The sequence below is a fragment of the Numenius arquata genome, chromosome 8 (genome assembly GCF_964106895.1).
Source record: "Numenius arquata chromosome 8, bNumArq3.hap1.1, whole genome shotgun sequence".
NCBI lineage: Eukaryota > Metazoa > Chordata > Aves > Charadriiformes > Scolopacidae > Numenius > Numenius arquata.
Window position 1 is genome coordinate 19021840 of NC_133583.1, and position 18916 is coordinate 19040755.

At 40.1% G+C, this 18916-nt stretch overlaps 1 protein-coding gene across 1 annotated transcript in view; it reads left to right on the forward strand.

Annotated features, from left to right (window-relative positions):
* Positions 1-18916, forward strand: part of DOCK3 (dedicator of cytokinesis 3) — a 195197-nt gene that overhangs the window by 163402 nt on the left and 12879 nt on the right. Inside the window, exons 41-51 of the mRNA XM_074151695.1 lie at positions 4646-4732; positions 6652-6756; positions 10276-10417; positions 11553-11719; positions 12253-12339; positions 12806-12985; positions 13953-14036; positions 15327-15443; positions 16666-16787; positions 18349-18484; positions 18601-18682. Of these exons, the coding sequence (XP_074007796.1) occupies positions 4646-4732; positions 6652-6756; positions 10276-10417; positions 11553-11719; positions 12253-12339; positions 12806-12985; positions 13953-14036; positions 15327-15443; positions 16666-16787; positions 18349-18484; positions 18601-18682 (1309 nt within the window). The remainder of the gene's footprint in view (positions 1-4645; positions 4733-6651; positions 6757-10275; positions 10418-11552; positions 11720-12252; positions 12340-12805; positions 12986-13952; positions 14037-15326; positions 15444-16665; positions 16788-18348; positions 18485-18600; positions 18683-18916) is intronic.

Genomic DNA, 18916 nt, shown 5'->3' on the forward strand with positions numbered 1-18916 from the left:
TGAAACGCCCAATATGGCAGAGAGCTCTATGAATGCCAGGTCCTTAGTGCTGGGGGGCAGGATTGCAGTTCTGTAGTTGTCCATGCAAATTGCTGTGTTATGACTCATTAAGGACTTGTTTTGTTTCTAACCTATAGAAGTAAATGGCAGGCAACACACTGTAGAAGTCCTTTTATTAAAAACAAGATCTAATTCTTTTCAGTGTCACTGTTACTTTAAAGTGGCTTTCGGTTAAAGTGCAGATCCACCCATTGCACAAGAAGAAAATCGGTGCATTGCAATTTCACATATTCAGTATGGTTTTCCTACAATAATATTTTTATTTTTTTTTAATTACTGCAGATGTAGGTGTTATAGTCCCTTGTGTCATGGCATTTTGGGAACATTTCAGAGGGTGAACCTTAGAAGTGGTATCATCTGTCAGAACATTTTCAGCTTTTTCCATTCTCTTGAAAAATTCCTCCAGCTTATATTATTGGAAGATAATGTCTGCGTGTGCGCCTCAGGGTTGGTTTTGCCTGTGATGGCGATGACAGTGGCATTAAATACAAATGTGATTCGGTTCATATGGGGTTGCCATTCCAGATCATTCTTTCCTAGCCCTGAGAATAGAAAGTTGTATTTGGCAGAAGCATTCCCTACAGAACCTGCAAAAGGAAGTCAGATTCCTGTGTGTAGGAAGAAATGGCCTATATCTGAGGAAGTGATTAACTAAGAAGAGTTGAGGGTTTTGACCAGAATTGTTCTTTTGTAATAATACTGCTTAAGGTTCTCTTTTTAGTTTCAGAAACTTTCAGGGTTTTTCAGTTTGCACTTTAAAAAAATAAATGATGGACTTGTGCAAATCTTGCAGTGTCACACTGTGCTGTGTGACTAGACAAAGATGATACAGAGACTACGTAAAACAAGTGAGACTGTATTTTTGACAAAAACAGGCAATCCATATATGCACTAAAGGGGAACAAAAACTTGACGGATGTAATTTTGCTGTAAAACTCCTAACAGATTATAGAGCATTAACCTCTTGAGGTTTTCCCCCCTGGATGTTTTTGGAGTTACTTGACTTTGTGTTTTAATCCTCCTTCGTTGTAAATGGGAGCTGAATGACTAAATAATCCACTTAAGCAGCATGTATGTCACTCAAACCATGGAAGTGAAAGATGCTGAGAAGCCAAATCCTGCTGCTGCTTTTCAGTGCTCTTTGTGTAGCTGTGTAACAGGAACAGCTCAGGGAATGGAAGAAACTCACCTCCCCCAGTTTGTGTCAGATAGTTTCTTTCTGCATTTCCCTCAAATGGTCCTTCCTCAGGTCCCAAAGAGCAGAATTTGTTGTTCTGTGTCCTTCAGTTGTGTTTCTAGAGTTAAGTTTCTCGTGCTGCTCCTGGCATCTTTCAAGTAAGGGGGTCAAAGCACCGTGAAAAGGGTGTAAAAATTCTGCATTTGTTAATGGGAAATTTTTCTCAGCAGAGGAATGGAGCAAAACTATGGGCACAAGAGGGTCTTGTGAGTTTGACATGAGGGCCGTGCCCATGGAGGGCAAGGGGTGGTGGCACGGCCCGCGGCAGGCCTGGAGCACCGCAGTGCAGTGCACAACTGTGTAACTCCCATTCTCAATGTTGTCGGTAGCAGCCCTGTGCTGGGATGGAACAAGGTGTTCCAGAGTGCTTTTAGCCTTCACTCCAGTCATGTGCTCCTTCCTACTGATGCCTGCTGTGCTTTGAATTGGTTTGTGGCTCAGTCACCAGCGTGTGCAAGTGCATAACTTTAAATGAAGATTATTTTTTTAAAAAAATTCACGGTTATGATTTTGTCTGTTAAAACTCAAGTTTTGTAGCTGAAGGCCGAATGGAACAGTTTGAACCCGATTGATCATGCTGCTGGACAGCAATAGCTTGAAATCTACACAAACCTTTTCTGTCCAGTTCACTGCTAGATTTTATTAACTAAAAATTCTGACCAGCTCCCATCACACCATCCCAGTGTGTATTCTCCTTAGCATAAGTGCTGTGAGAGACCGGAATCTGTATTTCCACAGCAGTTCATTTTTAGATCATGTGCTCCATACCCAACACTTGAACTAATTCCTCTTGTGCACCCTCATTTGAATCATATTTCCAAAAGAAATCTGCACATTGGGATGCGAGTGAATAAAGGTTGCCATTGATTGTCTCTATCTGTGCCTCCGTGTGTGCAGTCAACAGCACTCAGCTGAGACCTGCTGGTGCCATAGGAGAAAGCTGCAATAAATATCATAGGAATGTGCTTTTCAGGTGAAGGACATAATACAGAGCATGTGAACAGATCAGACGTCAGCAAAAGAGAAAGCAGTAACAGGGGAAATTAACAGTGGAGACATTCGGAAATTATTTGAAGAGGAGAAGGAATGATGCTTTCAAGGGAAGTGGCACTTGTGTAGCACATGGATATACATATTAAATTTCTACACTGTGAAGATGGGAAGAACTTTGTAGAGTGGGGTAGATGGTTGGACTCGATGATCCCAAGGGTCTTTTCCAACCTAGATGATTCTATGATTCTATGGTACTCATTGACATCACAGATTTTAAAACAGGATCCCAGTGACTCAGATACCCATTTATTCTCTTCCTTTCAAACATCTGCAAACTCTTTTTTTCTCTCTAATAATTTACCTGTATATTGTGTTTCTTCGCTTCTGTATCTTGTCTTGTATCTACAGAACATTGAACTAGCACAGTGGAATTTCTCTGTGTGGAAATTTAACTGAAAGAAAGAGAGAAAAGCCTGAGTTAGGATGACAGGAATAGTATCAGGGTATGTGTAGAAGAGCTGGTATAAAGAGAAAAAAGAAGTGGTTACATTTTGTTAATTTAATTCACATCAGAAAAGGAGCGTGACAAGGTGACGTCTTCAGGATCACCTTGAGCGAAGACAGAGAGCAACTGTGTAGGCTTTAGCCACAGCGTCCATTTGGAAGTGAGTCTCTGCTCACACTGTGTGACAGAAGCCATTTATTCCTGGCCAGCTGTTTTAGAAGAGACTTTTCCGTGCTTTCACATAAATACAGATCAGCTAAGGACTGAAAATCTAGGTATAATATCTCTGTAAAGTATCTTGAAACCTAAAAAAAAAGATGCAATGATGTTTGTATTTGCAAATACAAACACTGAACTGGTTAATGTTGTTGATCCCAATTCAGTGTATCAGTTTGTATGTCATGGATTTGACAACCCACAGCAAAAATCCTGTTAATTTGAGATCACAAAGACCTGAGTAATATTCTGGGTGTTCAAGTAACTGCTCCTTCAGTTCGTTTCCTATTGTATGTATTCTATTTATCTAAATAAATCTCAGGCTTCCCATCATCCCAAACTATTATCAGAATATCCAAATTGATTCTGAAAGAATCTTTTATTTAGCAAGTTCTTATGTAAGCTTTTGTAATTAACTGAAGCTAAAGAGGTGTATGATCATTATTTTTGCCTTTTTAATTCTTATAACTATCCCTTCTTTTAATAGAAGAGTCCTTACGCTTACTGGTTTTGCTATTCAAAGAAAAAAAAAGTTTTGCTGGTCTAACGGGTGAGAGAACAGACACTACAAATGCCTGTGCTTAAAGAGCAGTGTTATAAAGAACCTGATACACTAAATCAAACAGTGGAAAGATTCACTTTTTTTAAGTGAAGGTACATATAAACAGAAAAGCTATTTACATATTAAGTACTAATATTCTACATAATTACTGTTTATTACTGTTACCAATAATTTACAATATTGTAATTAATGTTCTTAAAATTTAAGGTGATAATCTAACTCACACATTAATTTTGTTTTCACTACAACTGGGTCCCAGGTAAAACAAGTGGCAAGTTAGCCCAGTAATGCATAAAAGTTAATCCAATAAAGGCTCAACTGAGACCTTTAAATAACTATGGTAAGAAACAGCCATTCCCCCAAAAGGCTTCCAGTCTGTGCAGGTGAAAGATGATGGGAGACGAGATTTCAGTTCAAGGGTGTAAAATAAGCACTCGGAAAAGCCAAGTGGGGTAACGGGAGTCTTTCTCTCAACGTGGGTTTGCCCAAACTCAGTCTCTTTCTTCCTCGCCTCTGAGGGCGATGGGTATGGTGTGCTAGAAAGATCTATTGTTTGCAGACTGTAAGTTGAAGAAATGAGTTTTGCTTTCAGTTCTGAATATGGATAGTCACTCAGTGCAGTAACACGGGTCAGTTCTGAGGATGTTGTCTCTGTATTTGTTTCCCGTTGCTTGACAGTTCGTGCTCTCAGTGGGAAGCAGCAGCCCTGGGAAGGGGCTTGGCTGGGGAGCTGAGCCCTGACTCTTTACTCCAGGGAGTTTTGGTGCAGAAAGGAAAGGAGATATTGGGGGTGGGTTGAAGGGGTGTCTAACAAGAAAAAATGTTAGTTGTATTATTTTTCTCCAAATAAGTTCCCCGTCTCATGAGTGAACTGTCAGTAACAAGCAGAATATGTGTCTAATTTCAGTGGAACATACGCCTCCGTTACCATCCTGAAGAAGGAGTTAATCTGATATTTAATGGAAACTGTTTGATCACGTTGCATGTTCACATCTAAGCCCTGGCATTTCGTACCAAATGAAGTTGGCAATAACATTGTTTGCTGTGAGTGTAATTTGCTTTGGTTTCACAGAGCTGGGAGTTTGGAATCCCGCTGTGCAGAGAACTGGCCATACAGTACGAAAGTCTCTATGATTACCAGAGCCTCAGCTGGATTCGGGTCAGTAGCAGCAGTTCCTCTTCTTGCAGCCTCCCTTGTCATTCCCCAGAACATTCTGAACTTAAAAAATGACCATATTCCCTATACAGCTCCACACATTTACAGTGACTCCTTTGCCATTGATTCATTTCAATGACTTTGGAGGTCCACTGAAGTAATTCCGAAGTCTGCTAGCAGTAAACTCCCATGAGTATATGGAGACAGCGCACACACAGGAGCTGCACTTGCTACTGCAATTGCATATTTATATATATTTTTGCATAAAATATCTTTTTTTTTTTAATTATATATTGATATTTCATTTTAATTCCAAAAATACGAGGGACAGCTTGTGCCTCAGTTGACATAAGAGGAACAAGAGAGGAGGAATGGAGAAGGCAACGTTGATGGCATTCTTGTCAATTTACAAGAGTCTGGTTCTTCAGTAAAACCAAAGACATGATGAAATCAGGGCACGTTTGCAGCATCATGCTTTCATCAGAAAAAGGCAAAGTTCTGGTTGTTCTTTAAAAGCTTTATGAATGTGAAAATAGTCATCTGCTTTTGTCCCCTGGGGTAGCATGCTTATATCCAAATTTAAGGTTTATGCTATGTGGATGTATTCTTATACACAGTGGTTTAAGTTCTCTTTAAAAGTCAAATTTATTCACATCTGAAGATAGGTGTCTGTCTAACTGGGTCTCACGAACTGCACGCCTGAAGAACGTATTTTCCTCAAAGTGGCCCTAAAGAGAGTACGAGTGACCATCTCGGTTGTGCCTTTGTTTATCGTAGGCATCTAAAACAGAGCGGTTTGACAATTTATCCTGGTGTACAGGAAGTACCAAATCAGTAAAGTGGTCATGAATGATGCGCAAACTTACTTATTAAAGGCTTAGTCAAGTCGTGCATCAAGACTTCTTTCCTAAAACATCAGTAAATTAGCTATTCTTGCCCCCTCTATATTAACTGGCAGGTGAAGAGCATCTCAGCTGATCAGTAAAACCAACTCACCTCATCTTTTTGCTCACCTGTGTGCCCTAAATCGCTGTTGACCTGAAGTGACTTGAATATCTCCCCACTCTAAATAAAGTTTTCCTCTATGCCATTCACATCATTGAACACATTCCCTTATTCTTCCTTCAATGACTTTTGGCCCTTCTCCATTTTAGAAAATGAGTTAATATGTACTGGAACTGAGAACAAAACCTTGATGCAATATTGTAAGTCAGAACTGCTGTTAGGGTTCCCTGCAGTGGAAGCAATGATGTCAAACTGATTCTTCCCTTCAAAAAACTATCTTTTTGCTATAGGGGAATTCCTGTGAGCCTTTCAGCTGAGACTCGGTTTGGCAAGGGGGCTTGATACAAATGGTAGCGTGTGCCACAAAACTAATAATTGGAACTAGAGAAAAGTCCTTTTATTTTTCTCCAAACCCCTTTTTTTCTTCTGTGTTAAACCTACTGGTGCACAGAGCTGTAGAAGATTTAATTTTGTTTCATCCTATTTCATGCCCCTCAACTCAATTAAGGCAAACCCACCTGAATTGATACAATTTTCCAGACAGTGATATAGATTCTGAGCTGTAGGAGAGAATAGGACACCGTAAGCCAGGCAACACAGATCTTAATCTCAGCTTTGCCATTAATTCTGCAATGCAAAGAAAATTGCATGCAAGACCTGTTTAATTTAAAATGAGGTACAACAGAAAAATTCTCATATGTCACCTCCAAAACCATAAAATGAGTATGATGATACCATAGTCTGTTCCACCACGTAGACTGTTTATTTAATAATTTTTATCTTCAAAAGAATTTTGGTCTTTTCATAAAAAAAATGTGGGGGCAAAAGTGTAATGTGATATTTTAATGTGTCTTGAGATTCCAATGTTTTAAGTGCAGCTTTAAGAGTTTGATAGCAGCTATCTTCTTCCTCTGCAGAAAATGGAAGCTACCTATTACGATAATATCATGGAACAGCAGCGCTTAGAACCGGAGTTTTTCAGAGTTGGTTTCTATGGTCGGAAATTCCCATTTTTCCTGCGGGTAAGCCAGACTTATACAAAATATGACAAAGTGACCAGGCTTAGAGTAGCAGTTCAGGTTTTGAATTTTTCTGTGGAGATAAAATATCTGCCATTCAGTTTATTTTTTTTACGCCTCCACTAGTGGAAACAGCTTTCTGGCTGAACTGAAGGACGTGGTCCGTTGGGAATGTTCTTAGGAACAGAGATCAGAAATTTGACTCACGCCTATGTGTATTTTTGACAATCTGCACATGCAGCACAAACTGCTTCTATATTAAGCAGAATGCTGTATTGCAGCAATGTTGGGTCATTACTCAACTAATTTTCGTCATCTCAAATTATCACGCTTTAAAAAATCTCACAGGACAGAATGACTCTAATACCACACTGATGACTCTCATGCGATCTACAAGCGAAAATTTCCTCTCTCTTCAACAAAAAGCAGCGTCTCTGGACACGTTCTCGCTTTGAGCTTATTGCCTGCTGGTGTATACGGCATCAGCTGGGTGTGCAATTCGTTTAAAAAGTGAAATTACCTTCTTTTCCTAATGAGGAATCAGGCTTAAAGTGGATATTTGTTCATATGATGTCTTGTTGCTAGTTAAGAGCGAGGAAGGAATATAATCTGACAACTGCTGTAAGAACTGTCTAAAAAATTGCTGGTGGATGCCACCGAGCTTGACAGGACAAGCTGACTTGAAGGATGCTTTCAGGGACTTGAGGAGCATGTTTTGCGCTCTCTTAAAGAATGGTTTGACAAGAGATGGCACCGCTCTTGAGTTACAGTACAGCGAGAAGCTACGAAAAGCCAAACTGTGTCCCGTTTTTTCCCATAGGGTACACATTTTGAAAATTGCACTCTTTTTCCCTCTGGTTACTAAGTATATTATTTTTAACTAGTATTTAAACACTGGTGTTTAATTACAGTCTTTCAATGGAAGAAAGGGGTGGGAAGTAAAGGCAAGTTGGAGTTAATCAAGGTGAAAATACCAGTGGATAAAGTGGTAGCTTCACATTATTCAAAGGTGAAGTTGAGCAGTGCCGTAAGTGCCTGAACTGGTGTGCAGAGCACATGTCCAGAGGGATCTCAGGCGACGGCAAGCGTTCCCGTATGAAGCAGCAGTTTCCCTTTCATGAAGATCTCCAGAAAAACTGACAATTTCCTCTTTTTTATATCTAACAACAGATGTTTCAGAAAAATTAACAACAACAAAATCATTATGGCACATGTGTGTTCCTACATTTGAAGCAGTACCAATGAACCCAGTTTATCTTTTATATTATGGATCCTACGGTTTTATTTTGGGTCCTGCGTGGCCTGTGTCCTTAACACCCCACGAGTTTTCAGTGCACAGCACTTACTCTTTGCGAAACGGTGAAACAATATGGATACTTGGCTGGAGACATTAACAGAGAACATGAGCGTACATAATTATAATCCTTGTTAATTCTGCAATTATATTTGGTAGCAGTACTTCTGATAGCAGATTACTAATGTAGCAATCTCATTAAAAGTCATCCTCCTCCTTTCTCTCTCTAATGATCCATACAGCGTACACATTGCGAAGCGCAGACTAAGCCCATTAGCAATCACATCAGCATGGATCACACTGTAAAGAGACTGGAAGCAGCTATTCTAGAGAAGAAAAAGATTTACATGGATTTAAAATTTTCAAATGGATATGGGAGTGATTTCAAGTGATCAAATAACTCCAATGCCCTTTTTTCATTTATTTTTTTCTTATTGCTGTGTAGCATAAGACAGAAAATAACCCCTTCTTTCTATATCTTTGATACATCTTTCTAGACAAAGGTGTCTAGAAGAGTCATTGTTTGTGTTTCTGCAAATTCTGCATCTATTTCTAGTGTTCCTACATAAGTAAATTAAAACTGTCCATGTCTTCCACCTACCAGAAGTTCAAGTAAGGCCTGACAAGCTGTGTTCTGAGATCTTGTGTAGGCATCTGTCTGAAGAGTTGATTAAATTTAGCTTTGAGGTGTTTTCAGGGCATTATTTTTAGAATCACAATAACTTTATTTATAGGCTTACAGTTTTCTGGATTGCTGCAATCAAAAACTAAAATAGAGAATGCAGTAAGTGCCATGAAGAGATTCACCTTCAAACATGGACTTGCTCCAAATTTAATAATAGCTGCAAAGTTGGGGCATTACAGACTGAGCTGTCAAGAGTCATCATGCAGTTTTTCTCCCAGTTCATTGGTTGCCATCACTGATGCACACAAAGTGACAGGTGTCACAGCTGGAACATGAGATCCCTTCCATAAAGTCGAAATGCAAAGCCAAAGATAACTGCATGCCTTGGCCATGTTTTATGATTGGATTTTGCTGCTTTCTCTTTGATTTTGCTACAAAATCAAGAGCTGCTCAGCCAGAACCCTTTTCCAGAGCAATTAGCAAAACATTATTGCACACACCACAGCTTCTAAATGCAAGAAATGGAATGGGGAGAACTGCTCTCATTTGCTGGGATTCTTTCTTTGTTTTATGAAGGTGAAGCATCTCCCTCTAGTTCTAGTTATTGTTACAGGTATGAGAGTTGCAACTACCAAAATTGGAGAATTTGCCTGCTTTGGTTGGTCTCGTGTCAGGAGACATTAACACCAGTCAAAATGGTGGTCTGTGGTAACACAGTTAAGACACTGAAATGCAATCTTTACGACACTGAGGACTTTTAGAAATCCTGTGTCTTGCTGTTCTAAGTTTGAGATGGCTCAAAAAGCAGGCAAGAACTCTGCGCAAGTGATTTAATGCCTCAAGAGGCACATCTAAACGCAAGCTTTCCATTACTGGCAGAAACGAAATTTTCTTTGTCAAGAGGAAAGTGCTTTTAGAGCTGAAGGGGAATTTGCTGAGTGGCCACTGAGAATTCTTGGTGAGGCTTTCCCATATTAGTCCACGATAGACAGGGGAATTCCTGAGGATGTGTTCAACGTGATCAGAGGTGGACTGTATGGCTACGACAATACAACAATAATTAAACAATGGTTTTTGTGAACAGTTTGTTACAACTTTGCTCTAAAGGTAACTGGTAAATTGATAAACATAGATCTCCCTCTCTTCTATGAAATCCTCAGGACTTTTATCCATCTGGTGTAAATTGTATTTGACAGCAGCTTTCCCAGTGTAGAACAGCCGAGCTGGTGACTTAGTCATAAGTTTTGGTTCATGTGTTTCAGTACAGTCCAATTTAAAAATAGTCCCTTTTCAGTTGTCTGAAAAGCAAATAAGAAAAGACAGTAGGTCTGAATGGTACGTGTGTATGGATCAGAGGCATCTTTCTGTTGAGAGATCAGTGGAATAGTCTATTTATTCAGCACTTCTTGATGAAATACATTGTACAGAGGAAGGAAGGAATAAAATCTATCAGCTGTGTGAAATGCATGTTTTACTCTGACATTAGCATATTGACATTGTCATTTATCTTTGGTTTTGAAGCAGTAAAAATTGAAGTGAGATAAAAGCCAATAGTATTTAACTTACTTTTAAGGAGACTAATTTATGCTTGTCCTTCTTGCAGAACAAAGAATATGTATGTCGGGGCCATGACTATGAGAGGCTGGAAGCCTTCCAGCAGAGGATGCTGAGTGAGTTCCCACAAGCCATTGCAATGCAGCATCCAAACCACCCAGATGACTCCATACTGCAGTGTGATGCCCAGTGTATCCTTCAGTGGCAGGGCAAGCTACCATTAGAAGAACACATTTTGTGTCACAGAATCACAAAATGATTTGGGGTTGGAAAGGACCTCTGGAGATCATCTAGTCCAACCCCTCATTAAAAGTATTCCTGATACCTTCTCTTCAAGAATGCTTTTTGGGAACAGATATGAATTCCAAAGTGTTATTTTCCATTGTCTTTATTTTTCATATCAGTTTGTTGGTTTGTTGTTGTTTTGGGTTTTTTTGCAATCTCCCTTTCTTTTAAACTGCTGAACCCTTTTATACCTAAGGCTTTGAATCTCGTTCTTCTCATTGGTAACCTGTACTGGGATTTGATGCAACCAGTGCAATGCCATATCCATTTAAGGACTGAACCACGTAACATTTGGTGGGTCTGCAGAGACTTCTGGAGATTTTAGTCATGAGAACGTGGCTGTTTGGCCTGTGTGACCACAGGAAGGATACTGCGCAGGACTTTAACCATAAGGACATTGTCAGCAAGTGAAATCTCCCAAAATCGGTTGGTGTTTCCACTTGTCTTCCCTAACATATGCTTTCCACTCTTCTTTGCTACGTAACACTGATACCTTCACAGAGAGAGGGGTTGTGTCTCTGTGTGTATTTTGGCTGGTTTGCTTATGCTTGCAGAGATCTTGTCTGTAACACTGAGGTTAAACCAGTTTAATTAAACTGGATTGCAAATTGATGAAATAGGTACAACTTTGGTTTGCAGAGAAAGCTGAAATATCTACGGTGAAATTTATCAGAGGTAAACATTAGATATTTAGGTACCCAAACGCATCAAGATCTACTAAAGTGCCTGCACAAGTGAGGCACCTACCTGTAATTAACACTAACAGGAGCTGGGTATTTTGCCTGCTGTAGATACTTGGGATGTCTTGCTGCATACTCTCTGCATCCTCAGGTATTTTCCTCTTTAATCTGGCTGGGATGTACTATAACTCTGCAGACTTTCCGAGTAGTTCTAGTCTAGTGTTCTGCTGTTTCACTCAAAAGAGTGTTGGAAAACAAAAAGGAGCGTGACTTTCTGGATTCACCATCCTGTTTCTTTCCACAGTAGAGAGATATTTCCTGTCTGATGTCCCGTGGCTTTCTTTGACTACATAATTTACAGATTTACAGATCTATGCAGTGACTCCCATCCCAGACAACATAGACGTGCTGCAAATGGACCGTGTCCCTGATCGCATAAAGAGCTTTTACCGAGTCAACAACATCCGGAAATTCCGCTATGACAGGCCTTTCCACAAGGGCCCAAAGGACAAGGAGAATGAATTTAAGGTAGAAGTAGTGAATACGCAGTGTTTAAGTGTTTATCTCTTCAAGGCGAATACCATCTTATTATTTTATGCTCATGTAGCCTTTCAAGTAACTCTGATTTGATTATAGCAACTCAATAATGAGTAGCTGTTGAGTCCAATGGTTACACACCTGACGTGTCCAGTTGAAAGGTAAGTTCTTCTAGTGCCAGGAGAAACACATTTTGAAGCAAGGATGGGGTTTTTTGTTTGGCTGGAATTTTTTTCTTTACTACCATACATGTCCACAATGTCTGCTTGGTTCCCATGACAGAATTGGTAGTCAGCCTTTAAAATTCAATAGAAATGTTGAATGTGTTGCTTTAGAGCACACCAAATCCTGGTCTTGTTTTGTTGTTCAAGTGACTTTCAGTGTGACATTCTGCAAAGTAAGTTAATGCTCAGGAGATTAATGTATTCTTTTCTGAACTTCACCCCCTTAGCACCTGTAGTAAGAGTGCAGATGATGTGATTGTGATTCACCGTGTACCTCACATCCTCAATTACTCTTTGCAGAGTTTGTGGATTGAACGTACCACTCTGACCCTGACTCACAGTTTGCCTGGGATCTCTCGCTGGTTTGAAGTGGAGAGAAGAGAACTGGTAACATTCACAGTTCCTGTAATTGGGGTTTGAAATGATGAGTTGCCGAGGACATGGGATAGGCAACTTAAAACTCTTTGGCTGAAATGTTGCAATTTAAAGTGATGAAGTTTACCAATTATTAAGTATGTCCTTTTTCCACCACTTAGTCTAAATAACTGCTGAACGTAACCAGGGGAATTATTTGAGGGAACGTGACAGTGTAATGGAGACAGTGCCAAAAAGATGGAATAAATGCATTGTTGCTGCGTCTTCAGTATACAGAAAGAAGTTAGCACAACTCGGTGACCTGAAATATAGCACTGCCATTAACAAACTAAAGTTTGTTAATGTAGCTAATTTTCTACAAAGCAGTAAAAACTAAGAGAGATCACTGAACAGTCCTAGAGTATCATTTCATTACAAGGAAGATAATAAATCTCAGTGAAGTGTCCATGGAATTAAAGTATATTTTATTGCCTTTGAGGTTGAAGTCAGTCCTTTGGAAAATGCCATTCAAGTGGTTGAGAACAAAAACCAGGAGCTGAGAACACTGATAAGCCAGTACCAGCATAAACAAATGCATGGTAACATTAATCTTCTCAGCATGTGTCTGAACGGAGTGATTGATGCAGCCGTTAATGGGGGAATTGCACGATACCAGGAGGTAAGACAGACTCTGCCTCTGAATTTAGTATCATCTTTTCTCAATTTTATTTCCATTTCTGTTTCAAAGAGAGTGTGACTTAACAAGATAAGACATTTTCAAGCACATTATCTAAATATGAGGTGAAAAGCCCTACTTGGTTATTCTGCATCAGTGTAGCCACACGTCACCAGGAGGACCCAGAGGCGGAGCTGGGATATGGCACTGAAGTAGGTACGGTTGACAGTGGGGTTTCTCAAGAATGAAACTTGCCTTACCTGGAAATCCAGACTCGGCAGGTGGAAGAGTGAAGCATTTATACTGATGACATTATAAATCCATTTTGCAATAGAGGCAGTGGAACCCATAGTAATTGAGACTGATTTGGCCTGTAAACAGGAATAGCTTCTAATTCATGCTACTTGACCATTATCTTTCCTGGCCTAATTTCAGACCTGCTGTAACCCTAAAATACACAGTATGTTATCTGGCAAAGTCTTGGGCAAGCTGTTACTTACACTCTGCATTGCACAAGGTAAGTCTAGGGTCAAATGCTGAAGAAGGGCAGCAGCAGTGAAGGGGTGTGGGACCTGTCTTCCCTACAAAGCCGTGAAGAGAACACTCTTCATCCTTTACGTTAGTTACCACTTTACTCAATTCCTTTAACTTTAGGCAGTTATGTGAAGAAAGCTCTATAAAATTCAAATAGCTGGATGATACAAGGCTTAGCGGTACTGCTCATCACTGTCACATGGGGACACTTGGTCAGATTCATGATTCAGTACAATCATCAAGGATGCTAAAACCATACCGTAGATTTACCCGGATGCCAGAGTGCTAAAAGCAATACAGTTGAGTTGCTGCTGTTAGCTTAATATATTTAGTTTTCCTAAGATTTTTTGACTTTTTCCTCTCATCCTTTGACACCAAGTTACGATGAAATGTCTTCCAGTAAGCAGAAGGCTTTTTTTTTATTATTTTTTTACAGGCCTTTTTTGATAAAGATTATATCACAAAGCATCCTGGAGACGCAGAGAAGATCACACAACTCAAGGAACTCATGCAGGAGCAGGTACTGTTTCTCAGATGCAAAAGAACATTGCTACAGTGTCTGGAGTCACCAGCAGTCAGTCTAAACATACCAGATCCAACTGATTCATTCAGAAGCAAAGAATTGTGGTACAGGAGTTTAAAGTACATTTAAACAAAAAGGAGGGGGGAGATGGCCAAGGAGTTTATAAACAAGCCTTTAATCTTATGGAACGCGAGGTGTGAAGCTCAGCTAAAAGTACATGAATTTTGTTGTTTCCATTTATTATCCAATAGACATCTTGCCATGTTTCAAGCCTGCCATTCATTTTTGGCATTTTGAATTATGTCTTCCCAGTAAATTTCAAAGATAACCAGAGTCAGGCCAGGCCAGGTCAGGCTTGAGATTAAACTGGCAGAGCTACATAGGAGAACTTAACGCCTATTTATACTATCTGCAGTTTTATTTTTCCTTAGCATCTCCATGAAACATCTTGGTAGATAAAGCTGGATGCTTTGATGAGAGTGGAATCAGAAAATCGCACCCCTCTTAACTGAAACTTTGGCAAGATCTACCCCGTTAAACAATGTGTCCAAGTCTGAATAGAGCTATTAGGCCTCTTCCTTCAACAAATCACTTAACTGCATTTCAGATTTCCCATCTGTAAAATAAAGATAATGCTTATCTCCCTTCAATCCTCAAGAGAACGTCTGAAGATTAATTAGTCATTGTTTGTACAGACTTTGGATCATGTAGGGAATTATATACATTTTAAGCCTATCATTACTATTTTCTTTCATCTGAGAGCTTATATAATCTCATTCAATCACTAATACTATATGTTTGACCTTTGAAAAAGTGACCTTTAGAAATAAATAATGAGCAGCAGAAAGAGTGACTGTGCATGTCACACTGCCACTGCTCAGCTCAATTAGCAGAAACTCCTTCTAGAAATCTCCGTTGGCAACTTTGACCCCTTCTCTGACACCGGGTGGAAGGACTTTTCTTTGTCACAATGAATTATCCGTGTGAGAACATAACACTGTTCACTCTGGAGAGAGAATCAATCTGGTAATTTTTTACAGTTATCTCTTAACAAAAGTAATCCAACGTGACATAAATGTACTTGTCTCACACTTAAAGTACTTGTTGAAGTGATAGGAACTTGCCAGGTCTCCCAGGTTTGCTTCATTATCAGCAGTCTGGGAAATGAACAGTGGCATATTTTACCGTACTTTTCTTGCACATCGATGGAACTGCAGGACAGGCTTCTATTCTGTCTCTTCGACACAATTTATTTGGGTTTGTGATGTTATGTTTTCTTTTTAACAGGTACATGTCTTAGGAGTGGGTCTGGCAGTCCATGAAAAATTTGTACACCCAGAAATGCGTCCCTTGCATAAGAAGCTGATAGACCAGTTCCAGATGATGCGATCCAGCCTGTACCATGTAAGCTGATTAGTTGTTTTTTCCCATTTTGAATCATTCAGAGGTTATGATTGAACTTCTGTCAGTTGTGGTAAGGATTGCAAAAGAACTGGGCTGATACAGCATCAACTGAACCTACTGTATTGCCAAATCATCAAAAGAATTCTTGGATTTCTGTGCAAGAAGGAAGTCCTAATAAGTCTGTTAATTTAGCCATTAATTTAAACTAGAACTTTTAATATTTGTATGTTCTTTGTTGTATCACAAAACAATTGTAAAGCTTAATTTCCAGTTACTGTCTTACATAACAGAGGAAGAAAGATTAACAGAAAGGGTTAGATGTTGAGCTCTTTGAAAGAACTGCTATAATTTGGAATAGTGTGACGTGGATTAGGCCCCCCAGAAGTGTTTTTGCATAGACAGCAACCAGCTCTGGTGATCAGGACATGCACTATTATGGGTCTATAGTTTCTATATAGTCAACGGAACTGCCGCCAGAGCATGGTTCACACCACCCGGTATATACCAGGGGTACAACTGTCATCCTCTACCATCCGTGCGTGCTCTGCTGTACATCAGTATCCCGTGACAACTATACTTGAGACAGCTTTGCCAGGCAGGTCTCAGAAATTTGCAGTCCATTTTCCTCTTCCTGGTATAGCGAAATCTTTATGGATACCTAGACACTACCTTGAACATGATCACAACCAAACTAAAGGACATATTCTATAATGTAAAATAATTACTTGAAATATGTGTGTTATCACTTTACTTTCCAACTGGAGTCTGTATTTTCTAAGGCAGCTTGAAGGCTTTTTCCCTCCATTCTTAGGAGTGAGCACTATGCAAGGACGGCCAGAAATAACAGCACCAGAATTTTAAAATATGGCCTTTGTCTTTCAAAGCAGATGAGATCCGCACAGGTCACAGTCGCCAGTTTGATTCTGTACCTTTCCTGAGAGAGAGTCCACATTTCTTTCTTTTGAAAAATGTAGGTGGCTGTAACTTGGGCCACACTATGCCTCTCTTTTCCTCCCAAATTCCTGAAATAGTGGCTAGAAAGTGTCATTGGAAATAAACAGAAAATAGGGTTGTAAAGGACTGAAGCTCTTTATGCTGTGGAAACACAGGATAGCTGAGGATAACTGTAGAGAACATGGAAACAGATCAGGATTTTCCTGAGAAGAAAATTTGAAGAAAATATTTCCATGACCAACTTAGCTAAAGTATGTTTTCTTTGCAGGAGTTACCTGGTTTGGACAAGCTGAGTCCAGCCTGTTCTGGCACCAGTACACCGCGCAGCAATGTTTTGGTTTCGCATGGACCCATGAGCCCAGAGAGCATAAAGCTGGTGCATCGACACAGGTACCCTGGGTTTTCCGACTGAAATCTCTAGGATCTCTGCACACTGTTGCGTTGCAATTCAAGGATCTAAGAAGCAGTTAACAGTGCTGCAGGAGGAGTTTGCGCAGAAGTGCCTTTTGTCTTCGTTCAGTGCTAATTATTCAAGTTTGATTGAGGATTGGAATCAAAAAGTTGAGAAATCCCATTTGCAGCAAACGCTAAACACCTCCAGGGGTTACTGCGTCACATTACTGGCTGGAGAGACAGAAACACCGTCTGCCACTCGGGTCTCCAGATTCAGTCTGACGGGAGCTTCCAACTTCTCCTCCTTCTGTTACGCAAACAGCAAATAAATGGGTTCTTAAAGGAAAATTTTATTGCTTGTTTTATGATCCAACCCAGCATGTACCCGTTTTTTAGGATCAAAATGTGTTCACATCGTTTTTTACAATTCTGATCAAATCAGAACCCAAATATAAGAAAAGCTGCCAAGATGTTTTGATCAGAATACCAAAAAATGGCAGAGACCTCACAGAAACATCTGAAAATGCAGATGTTTATTCAAACTGAATATACCCATCTATAAAAACTGAGATAATTATTGAGGATAAAAATTGGGATTTTCAGGGCAAAACAGTGTTTTTGTATCCAGCCAAAACTGCTTATTTGAAAATGTACATATCCATGTCAGTATGAGAAGAGTGACAGGAATGTCACTGAAGTTACGAAATTTTAATTGTTCTTTTGTGCTTCTTTCTCTTGAGGGGTCCGCACAGCTCAGCTGCTCCTAAAGCCTGGCGGGAAAAGCTGTGGGAACTTGGTCTTGGGTGCATGAAGGCAGGATGGTGAAATTCTTTTTACTGTTAAAATTGAGTAGTTCTTCTATACTACAGTGGCTTGGCAGTTGGTGTCTGGGTGATAAAATCTTTTTCCTCAAAATTCCTCACTTTGTAAAGCCTTTTTTAGTTTGTAGGGCAAAGTAGGGAGATTGTACAGTATACAAAATACTCATTTGTGTATGTGATTCAGAGTGACAAATTAAAAATTAATTTAATGAGTGAGATGGGGGTGCAGCCTGCACACCAGCTGGGCTGTATCAATTTACTGTCAGCTACAAAGTTGTCTTCAACTGTAATGCTGCAGCCCAGCAGATCCATTAAGGAAAACTCTACTTTGACCTGTGTGTCTCGTCCTTGGCTTCCTTTGGAATGTTGTTTTAAGCTGCTCCCACTCATCATATTTCAGCATTAAATATGAGAGTGGTTTCAGAATGTTTCGTTATAAACAAAACCAACATGCACCCCTGGCCATGACATGATGTTAACCTGGCTTTGGATTCTGAAATTCTACATCCTACCTATTGTCCTGTCTTACATGTAACCTCATTGGCACTTTTTTCATGTTTACTCACATTTATGCATTTGTTTAGCCTTATTCAGCTTGATTTTTCAAAAGTGTTTGACATCTAGAGGTGACCTAAAGCAGTAAGTAACTGCAGGTACTCATCAAATCAGGCGTCACAAATTAAAACACGGGTTCAAAAAATAACGATGCCCTTGTTCTGTCTCCGTTTTTCTTCCAGCCCACTGAACTTGCTTGGTTCAGTCCGACACTCGTCTTCCTCGCTGTCGTCCCACACCTCCAGCGAGACGGGAAACCTGGTTATCCTGACGGACAGCTCTGTGGGGGAGACGGCTGAGGACATGTACCACATGCAGGTACAGCTCCAACGCGGCCAGGGCGGCTGGCAGAGACAGTGCTGAACCTGCTTGGGGGGGTGATGCTTAGGAGGAGTACACTTTGCTTGGATTGTCATATGATATTCTTCTTAAAGGACTGGATAGTTTGGAATCTAACATTGTTCAAGAAGGAGGACAGAGTAATTCGGCCAGGTTTACTTTGGGAAGGAATCTTCTGTATTTGTACAGGGAAAGCTGATACCATGGTCCAAGATCATACTACGGCTCTCAGAAAGTGAGATTTTAGCCGGCGTGTTATTGATCTGACCTGTTCAACACACGCAGTTAGTATTGCTCTGGGTTTGTGGGAGGGTGAATGAGTCCCACAGCCCTGAGTGCAGATTAAGCAGCCTGCACCGAAGCTGTTTCCCGGCCCTGGGTGACCCGAGACAGGTAAATATCTAATGCACC